The following is a 12100-nucleotide window of genomic DNA, read 5'->3' as shown; positions in this document are numbered from 1 at the left end:
AACAAACAAACAGACTTTAAGAAGAAAAGGCATTCTGCAAAAAGAGCTCAAGTAAATATGCAAAAAACTTTGGACTGTACACAGTCAAACAGATCTTGCTGCAAGACCACACAGCGACATTAAAAAACAAAACAAAACTGTATAGCATTTCTTCAAGTCAACAATGGACAATACTTTCTCTCATTTTAAGCCAGGATGCTGATTATATTAGATCTGTTCATTTAAAAGTGAAGAGCTGTTTTGTTCCTCTTGAAAAGTTTTTCTGTCAGCGGTAGAACAGGTTCTTACACCTGAGAGTTTCTGAAATATAATGATAAGTATAAATTCCCAAAACTTATTCTACTACAAAACTGTTTTTAATAGCTTATCATGATATTGGAACTTAAAGAAGCAGACATCTTGTACCATAGTTCATTATGAAAATGAACCATTCTTCGAACAAAGAGAAAACTATGTTGATGAAATTGGAAAAACAGGAGAGGAGAAGCACTTCTGGAATGTGGGTGTAGGGATCTCCAAAAATCTCCCCTTCTAAAAAGCAATGAGAACACTAGCAAAAATCACCAAAATCAACTTTTCACAACTCTAGAAAGTAACCAAAGGCTTGCAATAATCCATAAAACATTTAAAAAAAATTTTTTAATGTTTATTTATTTTTGAAGGAGAGACAGACAGACAGAGTGTGGGTGGGAGGGGCAGAGAGAGAGAGAGAGAGAGAGAGAGAGAGAGAGAGAGACAGAATCTGAAGCAGGCTCCAGGCTCCGAGCTGTGAGCACAGAACTCACAAACTAACTGCAGGATCATGACCTGAGCTGAAGTCAGACGCTCAACTGACTGAGCCACCCAGGTGTCCCTCCATAGAACATTTTTAAAAGAAAAGCAGCTGAATCTCAATAAGAACAGAGAGCTGTGCATAAGAACAGTGATGGGAGTTATGAAAAAAGAAGGCTATGATCTTCTAGAGGGGGCAGAATGGGTTTGGAGCTCCTCCCAAATGTCCCGTATCTAGAGAATTGCCATTATTTGACCTATATAGAAGCTGTCTGCAAAATCCTCATTTGAGTGTTTTTCTTTATTTGCCCTGGATTAGAGTTCACGCAGTGAGAAAGTCAGTCCCTATGACATTTGTCACGAACAATTAGGGGCAATAGTTTTACACAGCAGCTGCCTGAGGCAGTGATAGCAGTTGGGGCAACCAAGGAGTTTACAAAATAAAAATAAAATAATAATAATAATAATAATAATAATAATAATAATAAATCTAGTGGATGAGATGCCCATAACAAGCTTTCAAAAGCTCTGACATATTCCTGAGGATCTAGAAGACAACATGCATGTGTAGTACTATGCACCTGTCCAGGAAAAAAAAAAAAACCCTGATAAAGCTCTGTCTCTCACCTCTGCTTAACCTAGAAGCTCTACGTAACCAAAGTTGTGAAGTGTTGCAGTGTCCATAGCCTGCCTCAGTACCCTGTATTAGCTGACTGCTAAGCTGAGTAGAAACTTAAGTAATTGTATACAAAAAAATATATAGACTCTGTAAGATTAGTTCAGAAAAGCCACTAAATAAAAAGTAGTAAGGACAATAACAACAGGGAAAAACAGCAGCAACAAACCCTGTCGGGGGAGGGTCTAACTTCCAGAGTAAGAACTTCCACATTATATTATATTAAGTATCCAGTTTGCAACAAACCAAAAAATTAGTGAGATGGTTTATAAATCATCATATCATACATGCCAATAAACATGAAACTGTGGCCCCTAAATAGGAAATAAAAGCAGTCCTGAGAAACTCCCTGCAGAAGCCCAGATGATGGACTTACTCAGCAAAGACTTAACTACTATAAATATATTTGAAGGACTAAAATAAATCATGTTAAATAAAGGAAATTATGAGAATAAATTCTCACCAACTAAAGACTATTAATATAAAGGAAACAAATAGAAATTCTGGATTTAAAATGAAAACAAAAATCACTCCAGGGGCTCAGCAGTTGATTTGAGCTTGCATAAGAAAGAAGCGAAGAACTTATGATAGGTCAATTGAGATCCAGTCTGAGGAACAGAAAAAAAAAAAAAAGAAGAAAAATGAACAGTTCCATCAAGTGTACCAAAATACATATAATCAGAGTCCCCAAAGGAGCAATGAGAAAAAACAGTCTGAAAAAATATTTGAAGAAATAATGGCTGAAACCTTCACACATCTGATGAAAATACTAATCTACATATCCAAGAAACAGCAGTAAGATAAAGTCAAAGATATCCACACTAACATATCACTCTACCAAAAAAGAAAGGCAATGGAAGAATCTTGAAAGCAGAGAGAAACAACACAGCATATACAAAGGATCTTCAATTTTGCTGGAGAGCTCATCTTAAGCAGGAGTCAATGTTTAGAACTTTGAGAGTTGTAAATGCCCCAGTTCTTGCATCTATACATGAGAAGATATGAATTCTAATAATGCTGCCCATTTTTTATTGTATCTTTGGGTTCCTAACACTATACATAATTTAAATTTGGACCCAACCACCGACGTACAGACCTGAGATCTTGATTTCTGATGAACACATTTACATTTTTCATCCAAAGCCTAGAACAGATAGACAACTTCTTCCTGTTTTGCACAGCTGGAGAGTACAGGTATTTTGTTTCTGTTTCATACCTGTGGCAGTTCCCCCAGGTGTCAGGCTTTATCTATACAGGCCCCTCATACCAGCTTCCCTGCCTTAGGCAGACCCAGTGCCAAATCACCAGTCGTTACAGCTATTAAGACCTCAGACTCCAGGGTCTAAAACCTGAATCCATATCTTAGGTCTCAACAAGTCACACTTGCATTAGCACCTCTAACTCTGACTCTTATTTCTTTATTTTGGACATCTCTACTATTTCATTTGTTTGTTTCTTTTTCTTAGCTTGTTTGTTTGTTTGTTTTACCTTAGTTTTTCAGGTTTTAAAAGTTCACAACATAATTAGAAGGTACTGGCTGTGTTGACGATAGCTATTTTATGACTTTATATCCATGTAGATAATGAATCTACCGACTGGATGGCCTGTATCTCAATTTCACTCCACATTTGTTCCATCAAATTTCAGCCTTCTTTCTCCATTCTCACATTTTACATCCAAACTTAACTTACAGATGGGAAAAGTAGCGTAGAGACATAAGGTCTAAAATCTAACAACACTATGGAAACAATTCACAACCCTCTGATTCATTGGACTTTTCATCCAGTAGTTCCCAATCTTTAGAATAATCAAGGTCTGCCTGAGGGGTTTATTAAAAATGCAGAATTCAGAGTCCCTTGCAGAGATTCTGATTCAATATGTCTGAAGTGAAGCCCAGTAATATGAACACCAAACAGTATCCCAGTAGATTCAAATATCTGTGACATGAGTTATTAAAATTTTTTTTAATGTTTATTTTTGAGAGAGAGAGAGAGAGAGAGAGAGAGAGAGAGAGAGAAAGCACAAGCCAGGGAGGGGCAGGGAGAGAGAGGGAGACACAGAATCCGAAGCAGGCTCCAGGCTCCGAGCTGTCAGCACAGAGCCTGACGCGGGGCTTCAACTCATGAACCACAAGATCATGACCTGAGCCAAAGTCAGACGCTCAACCGACTGAGCCACCCAGGAGCCCCTGTGACATGAGTTATTTAGTGACTTCACCCTATAATCTGAGAGATTAAAAACAAACAGACTTCTAACATGAGGTTTTTTTAAATTGTGATTTATACCTTAAAAAAAAAAGCAGAATAAAAAAATCTAATTAAGGTTTCTGTTTATCTTATTTACAATAGAAGTTTTTAAAGCTTCCCATTTAATTATTCAAGACATCTTTTCCTAAAAGGTGTTCTTTTATAAAACTTATTTGAGCTGTCTTATTTTTAAATGATGCAATAGGAAATATGCACTGCTACAAAGATCCTGACATTATTTGGAAACTTTCTGCCATGATAATTTTGTCTCAGGAGAAATGAGAAAATGCTATAAAACTACCTAGGTATAATTTATAGAAAGCTGAGTCAAGAAACAGGTGTTACTTTTGGAATGATGAATCTTGTCCTTTTCCTCACTCATAAATTTCTAATACACGAGCCTCTAGACTCTAAATCAGATATTGGGTTCACATGTATTCATGTCATTAATTCTCTTTCACTGAGGAAATCAAGAGGTAGATACATTACCTTGCCAGCTCTTTCACAAACCAAACGTGTTGAGTACAAGTACCAGTGGAGACGCTAGTGCCTCAGTGGCTTCATCTCACACTTGTCCCCGCACCTGAATGTTGGATGCTGCTCTTGAAAAGTATTTGCATCTCTGTGCTCGGAGCTTGGCTACAATGCTAGCTAGCATTCCACTTCCAGATGGCTCTTATTACTACCTAATTATTTTTAAACCCTGATTTTATTTCAAACAATTTACCATTGTCAAGGGTCACCTCCAAGTACAACATTGCTGAAATCAAATATTTTTGGTGCTAGGTCTATGGTTAGGAGAGTTCAGGAATGGCTTTTTTAAGAGTGATTGATAGACCATATGGCAAAAGCCATGGCTAAACTATAAATCCAATATTAAAATTTAAAAAGCTATAAATAATGTTTATTGCAAGTATTCAGTCACAATTATTATTTATTTTATTTGTTAAAATTTCCAACTGTCTTGATAAATGAATTAGAAAGTATCAAAGAAATATATTCACTCATTCATTCATCCTTCTGATAGTTATTGAGTTCTTATTATGTACCTCAATGTGGTAAAGAAAATAGATTCCTTCTCTCAAAGACTTCGCATCCAAGTGGAAGAGGAAATTATTGCAACTTACCAAAATCATGTGAAACTATATGCAGAAAGTCAATATGATTAGATGACAAGAGTTAAAGACAATTTGGGGGATTTTTATCTCCTTTGCATTATTAAGCTATTTTTTAGACTTAATATTGATTGGAGATACATGGATTTAAGGACAAAAAATAAGTCTAAATTTGCACATGGATTAAATAGACTCTTTTGATCAGCTGTGTTCTTTTAAGTTCCAGCTCATTGTAAGCTATCGCCCGCTCATAAAATTAACACACTGTGATCCTGCAAGGATGTTGTTCACCTTAACTTCCTCACTTCGGGCACCTGTGTGTTGACTCTAACAGAGCAAAATTATATATACTGTCTTTATACAACACACACTACCATGAAAGGCTTTTTTTAAACACAAAACTTATTAAGGCCTCAAGAGGATATGGTGAAAATGATCACCAAAGTGATCCAAAGTGTAGAATGAGAGTTTATGTACATTTGAGTGAGTGGAGAGTAGACAGGGAGTATAACTGGGTTTGCATTTATTTGCATAAAAGTTTGGGACCACTGTTAATGCTTTCCTACATGGGGGTATTCTCCTCTTTGCATCTCATGCTGCTTTTATCCTAGATCATTTCACTTAGGATCCCTTGCATTGAAGATCTTTAAAATAGTCTCTTTATTTTTGTATTAGGTTCAAGTACAGCCCACTTTCTGAGTCTCATCAGTTGTTTGTCTGAAGTAGGTGTACAGATTCCAATAGAATCTGTAAAATGTCACTGTGTTATTCACTGTGTTTCTGAATGTGCCAGCTGAGTGACACTTCTACTGTATGCCTGTTCTCACCTGAGCACTCTGCTCTTAATCCCTCTCCTGGATGCGTTTCCTCTGGCCACATAAGCTTACAGCTACAGAAGTGGGATAAGAATTTTTTTAAGGCCTTTTAACCCAGAAGAGTAATTTTCTAGATCCCCCTGGGTACAGGATTATAATGTTAGCCATGTAACATATTGGTCTTTCTGGTAGCTATGGCATAGGGGAATTGTTAATGAATCACTTCATACCAATTATCATGAGAGCTATGTTATCAATTACAATTTTTATTCCACCCTGCAGGCTATCGTTGATTTAAAAAAGTAAATTTGGATATGTTATTATTTTTAAAGTGATGTTATTTCCATATAGTCCAGACTCCAACCTCTCATCTGGATTGCTGAGCCCATATATCTGACAATGTCAGTAAACCCCTGGAAAGCACACACTGAGTCATGCCAAAGTGTAGTAATCCATTTTTTGTTATGATTATAACCTAGTGATTTAAATCAAGAGTTATATATTCTATATGCTTTAAATATTGTGATACTATTATTTGTTTTGCGAACTTAGCAACAGTTTCTCTGTCCATGCACTTATTCATTTAACCAATAATGATAATCTCACATATAATAATGATGAGATGATCCCAACACACTTCAAAATTGTTTGATAATCACAAGTTATCACTGCTATAATTCCACAATATTCAAAGAAGATTGACATCGCAAAACAGACATTCTGTGTTGGTCTTCAGGAAAAACAGTTCACTTCCTTTGAGGTGTTACATACTCTTCCTTGCAGGGTCAGCTTGTAGGACTCTGCACCACAATGAAAACATCACAGAATCAACATTTAACCTGAAGTAGAGCTCATCTTTACATGGTCTCCCTAAACAAGCCTGCATTTTTTGCAGACGTGTAATGTTATGAACAGGAAATGCCTGCCTTGTGGATTTCCTTTAGCTGAAGACAATTTGTCAGTAAACAGCCACGTCTACTCACGTTTATCTTGTTCTGCTTCTACTCCTTCACTTTCTGTGTCACTTGGCAAGATCCACGGCTGATGAACTACTTGTAATTGCTTTAAAGATTCGTCCTGCCAAAGACAAATTTCATTCTGGATTAAACTCTAGATGCATATCATGAATACCAACATGGGTGAACATTTTAGTCTTATGAATTATATGTCCAAAAAAAGAAAGAGAGAGAGAGAGAGAGAGAGAGAGAGAAGAATTTCCTCACAACAGAGAAGAGTCCTAAGTTTAAATTCATTTTCATGTCAAAGACATGCCATTAACTCTGAACTAGTTTTTTTATATTCCCCTTTTAATAAGATTTAATGTCTTAATAAGAAGAAATATCTAGACTCTGTTCCTTCCTGAATTAATATTTTTATGGAGATCTTGGCAATCATGCTTAGGAATATAACAATGAAATATTCAATATAAAATTGCACAAAATGTGCCTGTTTGCCATCAAAGTTTCAAACCCCTTTTAATGAGAATAAAGATTAGTAGGATTTAGAGAACATTCTCAACTTTACCTTTCAGTGCTACTTATTTCACTGTCTTCTTTCTCTTCTTACTTCCTTATTTTTGTCACTATATTTCCCATAATTCCTTCTTGCTCTATGCTTTCTTTCATTGCCCTCAACCAGACCCTCATCATCTCCCATCCTGACTGCAGTAATCACCATCTATGAGTTTTCTAGGGTCAAGTTTCATACCCTTCCTAATTCTCCCCACCAGTTTCCTGCCAGAGTGGGCTTTTTAAGATGTCATATGAGGTACCTGTTACCTTTCCATAGTCCTACAGTGGTTTCCCAATTCCCAGGATAAAATCTAAACTCAAAAGCCCCTCGTGATCCATCCTGGTCCACCCTGATGTCCTGCCACTTTCATCTCCAGCTCACCTCAGTTAACCCTTGCACTTCAGATAGAGTTAACAGGTAGCTCCTCAATTTTGTCACTGTCTGATATGCCAAGAGGTTTCACTTCCTGCCTAGAATACACTACATTTATTTATCTGTTTCAGACATTGACACTTCTCCCAGGGCTCAGATGTCCTCTCTACTGAAAGTCTTCCTCGGGGAAGACAGAACTACTCCTGTATTCTGCCGTGTGCCTATTGTACCAACATAATAATTACTGCATAGTAATTGTCCTTTCATATCCCCCTCCCTCAAAAATAATCTGGAAGGTCCCTAAGGACATGGATAACTTTGGTCACCTTTTGGTTTCAAATTTATTGAGCCATGAATTAAGAAAAAATTTTCAAACATATTTTGAAATTTTAAGACAAAAGCAATACGACCTGTCGATTTACTCTCTTGATGACTCAAATTCATCCATCATCTCTCCCCTCTTTTAGTAATGTTTTTCTGTAACTTGAGGTATTTTGTTTATTTTGTTCAGACAAATACTATTAAGATAAAAATAAGGGCCCACAACTCCTGAAAGTGATATCGCTATAAATTAAATTTCCACTTTGCTTACAACTCCTGTATGAAAGAAACATCATATCTGCCCTCCCTTGATTATGGCAGTTAACTCTAGAGATGTTGAGTCCCAATCTAGAGTTTCAGAAAGTCAATTTTTCTAGAGTTTGGGAGGGGGGCAGGGGTTTGAATAGGTGAATCAGAGGAGATATTTTAAAGAAGTGAAACTATTCTGATATTATAATGATAAATACAAGACACTAGCATTTGTCAAAACCTATAGAACTTCACACAATAGAGTAAAACTTAGGGTATGCAAATGAAAAAAAATATTGTGGAGTTATTTCTACAGAGTGTATTGCAAGCCCTGGGAGAGGGAATGGGGTAATTGTTGAAACATCAGCAATGTTCTGGTCTCAAGGCTGTCGAATGCAATAGCACTATGAAAACAGACCCCATGATCCCCCAGGAGCCAATCAGGGAACAGACCATTGTAATTGCCTAGCTGTCATTGAAACTGCACATCTTTCCTACATGCTTTCCCATAAACACCAGATGTGTACTTGGTCTATGTCTGGAGGCTCTTTGTGTTTTCCTCCCATGCATTGACACTCTTTGATGTTTATACCTGGCAAACATGAAATAAAGACTATGTACAGTTTGCTGCTGCTGTTATTTCCCTGGCAGAGGCACCTTGCACGTCCGCTTAGTCTGTCTGAGAACTTTCTTCAGTGCGCGGCTACAAAAAATCAATTAGGAGGTTGGAAGATCCCAAGATGGAAAGCAAAACACTAACAAAGCATCTAGATGCATTACAGATGTATGAAATGTAACTGAAGGGGGTGATGGAATAAGGTGCTAACCTAAGTAACTTTGAAAATGAATGGAGTCTGTAAAACCAAAACCAAAAAGAACTGTTCACAAATACTGTATACTAACTGATAAAGTTGTTTTCCATGTACATATAGGTTAACAAATCTGAAGCTACATATATTCTGGAATTGGACAATGAAGCAAATGGATAACAGATGCTGGGAGCCAAATTTCTCACTGTTGAAGTGGGAGTTTATAGAAAGCAAGGCTAGACTGATCCATGTATAATGTATTATTAGAGTTGGAGATGTCAGCATAAACTCATGTTGAGCTCACTACATATACAGAAGGCCAAATATTGAAATATTTATGAATATTGATATATACATGGGTTACTATAGACACATATATCTCCCTACTCTGGCAGCTGAGAGGGCTTAGAAGTGATGACATCCCAATAGCAAAGAACACAGCTAACACCCATATCTTGGTTCCTAATACCATTCTCTAATGAAAGAACCAGAATTCTTGAAGAAATGAATGATTCTAGGGCTGAGGCAGGAAAGATACAAGATAAGCCTGAAGCATCTTGTGGTGCCAGAAAGCAAGAAGGTGTTCACACATGTACGCGCGTGCGCGCGCACACACACACACACACACACACACACACACACAATAATGGGAATATATCAAAGGGATAAAGGAGCCAAGTGAAAAATCTATTAATGGCAGAAGCTAGGACAATTTATACTACAAAATAAATAAGATAGCGTTGGGTTATTATGCAATATAAAACAAATATCTATGAATCCATTCTGACAAAAATAAATGTTTGACTAAATAAATTAATAGGTAAGAATAGATAAATATGGCATGCAAAGGATTTCAAATAATCTATATGGATACTCTGCTCTTAAGGAGGTGGAGAATAACTTCCTAATCTGTAAGCGCATGCTATGGGTAGTGACTTTCTACCAGAGTGCAATATGGAACGGAGGGCCAAAAGACTAACTTTACAGTGGAGAAACCTGACCAACACTATCTAAAGACAAGTGATTAAGGTGAATAGCAATAGCAATAATTCATAGTATGTATATACCCTTGATAGGAGGCGATGAAATGGAATTTGACCTCTATGGTTTTCCTTCTCAAACACATCATCTCAGTGTAACCATGAGAAAAATATCACACAAATCTCAACTGAGAAACAATCAACAAAATATATGACCAGTACTCTTTAAAACTCTTACCATCATCAAACACAAGGAAAGTCTGAGAAATTGTCACAACCAAGAAAAGCCTAAAGATATCACTACTAAATGTAATATGATATCTTAGATGGGATCTTGGAATAGAAAAAAGACATTTGAAAAAAACTGAGGGTATTTGAGTAAAGTATGGATTTAGTTACTAATAATGTATCAGTATTGGTTTATTAATTGTGACAAATATATTAATATAAGGTATTAATGACAATTAAAATTGGGTGAGAGGTACATAGGAACCCTCTGAACTACCTTGTCAACAATTCTGTGAACCTAAAACTGCTCTAAAATAAAAAGGTTTATTTAAAAATCAAAATAAGCAAAATAACATTTTTAAGTGATTTTCAATCTTAAAATAAAAGCACCTTTTTTTTTAGTACCAACAACTTGAAAATAGTCTGTTAATCAGATTAAAACTTAAATTCCAGACAGTAGGTCCTAAGAGTTGTCATCAGAAGGAGAATATTTTTTTTCTTTTTATTGCGTCTATATGAGATGATGGATGTCAACTCAACCTATTGCGGTCATCATTTCATAATATATATAAATCAAGCCATCATGCCGTATGCCTTAAACTTAAACAGGATGCATGTCAATTACTTCTCAATAAAACTGGAAAAAATAAAAACAAAACTTATATTGCTATAATATAAGAGATGGGCTTTGCACCGAAAAGCCCTTGCCTCAGGGTTGAGAGTCACAGTCTTTTACTGTAGTTAATTTAGAACACGTCACTTCTCTTCTTTGGATGGAATGGAGCAGATGAAAGTACTAGATAAGATGACCTCTATTATTTCACGAGTGGTGAATTGCTAGGTCTAGATTCTTTAGACAGCCAGCAGATTGTGAGAGGCACTAGATGAACTAGTGTAAGGAAAGCTGGCAAAGAAAAAAATAAAGACAGTTAATCCTGAAATATACACTTTACGTGTAAATTAGTGTTTATTTTTGGAATTTAACTTATTTTTTGTTCAATTTTCTCAATTATTGGATCCGGTGTTGCAGGGCCATACCTTAAGAAACAGCATAAATGCAAAAAAAAAAAAAAAAAAAAAAAAAAAAAAAGTCTTGGATTTAAAACTCCATAACAGTATACAGGACAGCAGAAATATAATTTCAGAAATTTTTGTGTAATAGAGAGGGAACTCACATTCCTGCAAATTACCAAAAATAGAACACACAATCTCTGATGTTTAAGAAAGAACTATGAAAAATACCCTTTTGGCTTTGTAAGGTAAAATCAAAATGGCTAAATCTTACTCATTTAAAACATAAAATTTTAAAGTGACCATGAAAAAATATTTTTAGTTAAACAAGCATTTTGGTTATTTACCTTTTGGTCCCAAATACTAAAACCTGCTTTCATAAGAAAAGACATAGCTAATAAGTCAATTGTGTTACTTTTTCCCATAATAGTTCAGAATATTAAGCAATCCTACTGATTGGTTTCCAGATTTAATGGCTTTACTCCTGAAAAGATAATAAACATTCAGTTATCCTTTGTTTATTGTAAATTATATAAACTAAAAATGGAACATTAGCTCAGTAAAACATGTAGTTTGGGAAGAACTCTAAAATGGTAAGTTTTTGGAATCGTAGAGATAGTACAAACATTACTATTAATAGATCATTTAAATGTTTTACTTTGGTTTTCCCTAAAATAGGGTTTAATAATATTAATGCACCTGTTTGCTTTATCCATGTCAACAGGAAATACTACGTATGTTCAAACTAAAACCCATCAGACTTTTTGAGGGGGACAAGAAGCTGAAATCTTGAACATTTCTAAAAACAGGAGCTGATATGTTCTGTGCCAACTTGTTCAACAATTTTTCTAGAGGAATATTAAACTATGTCTCAACCATAGTACAAACTGTTTCATACACCCAAGAGCAAGTTCTGGGGTTGCTTTTAGAAGAAATGCCATTCATCCTTTTTCTAAAACACTTTCACCGTAAGTATGTAAACACCCAGGGACTAG

The 12100-nt window shown here is 35.8% G+C and overlaps 1 protein-coding gene across 1 annotated transcript in view; it reads right to left on the bottom strand.

Moving 5' to 3' along the window:
• CF2H8orf34 (chromosome F2 C8orf34 homolog) overlaps positions 1-12100 on the bottom strand; it is a 401924-nt gene that overhangs the window by 22524 nt on the left and 367300 nt on the right. Inside the window, 1 exon segment of the mRNA XM_042924126.1 lies at positions 6607-6700. Coding sequence (XP_042780060.1) covers positions 6607-6700 — 94 coding nt within the window.

Source organism: Panthera leo, chromosome F2 (genome assembly GCF_018350215.1).
Source record: "Panthera leo isolate Ple1 chromosome F2, P.leo_Ple1_pat1.1, whole genome shotgun sequence".
In the NCBI taxonomy this organism is placed as follows: domain Eukaryota; kingdom Metazoa; phylum Chordata; class Mammalia; order Carnivora; family Felidae; genus Panthera; species Panthera leo.
This window is presented reverse-complemented; position numbering and strand designations above follow the sequence as displayed.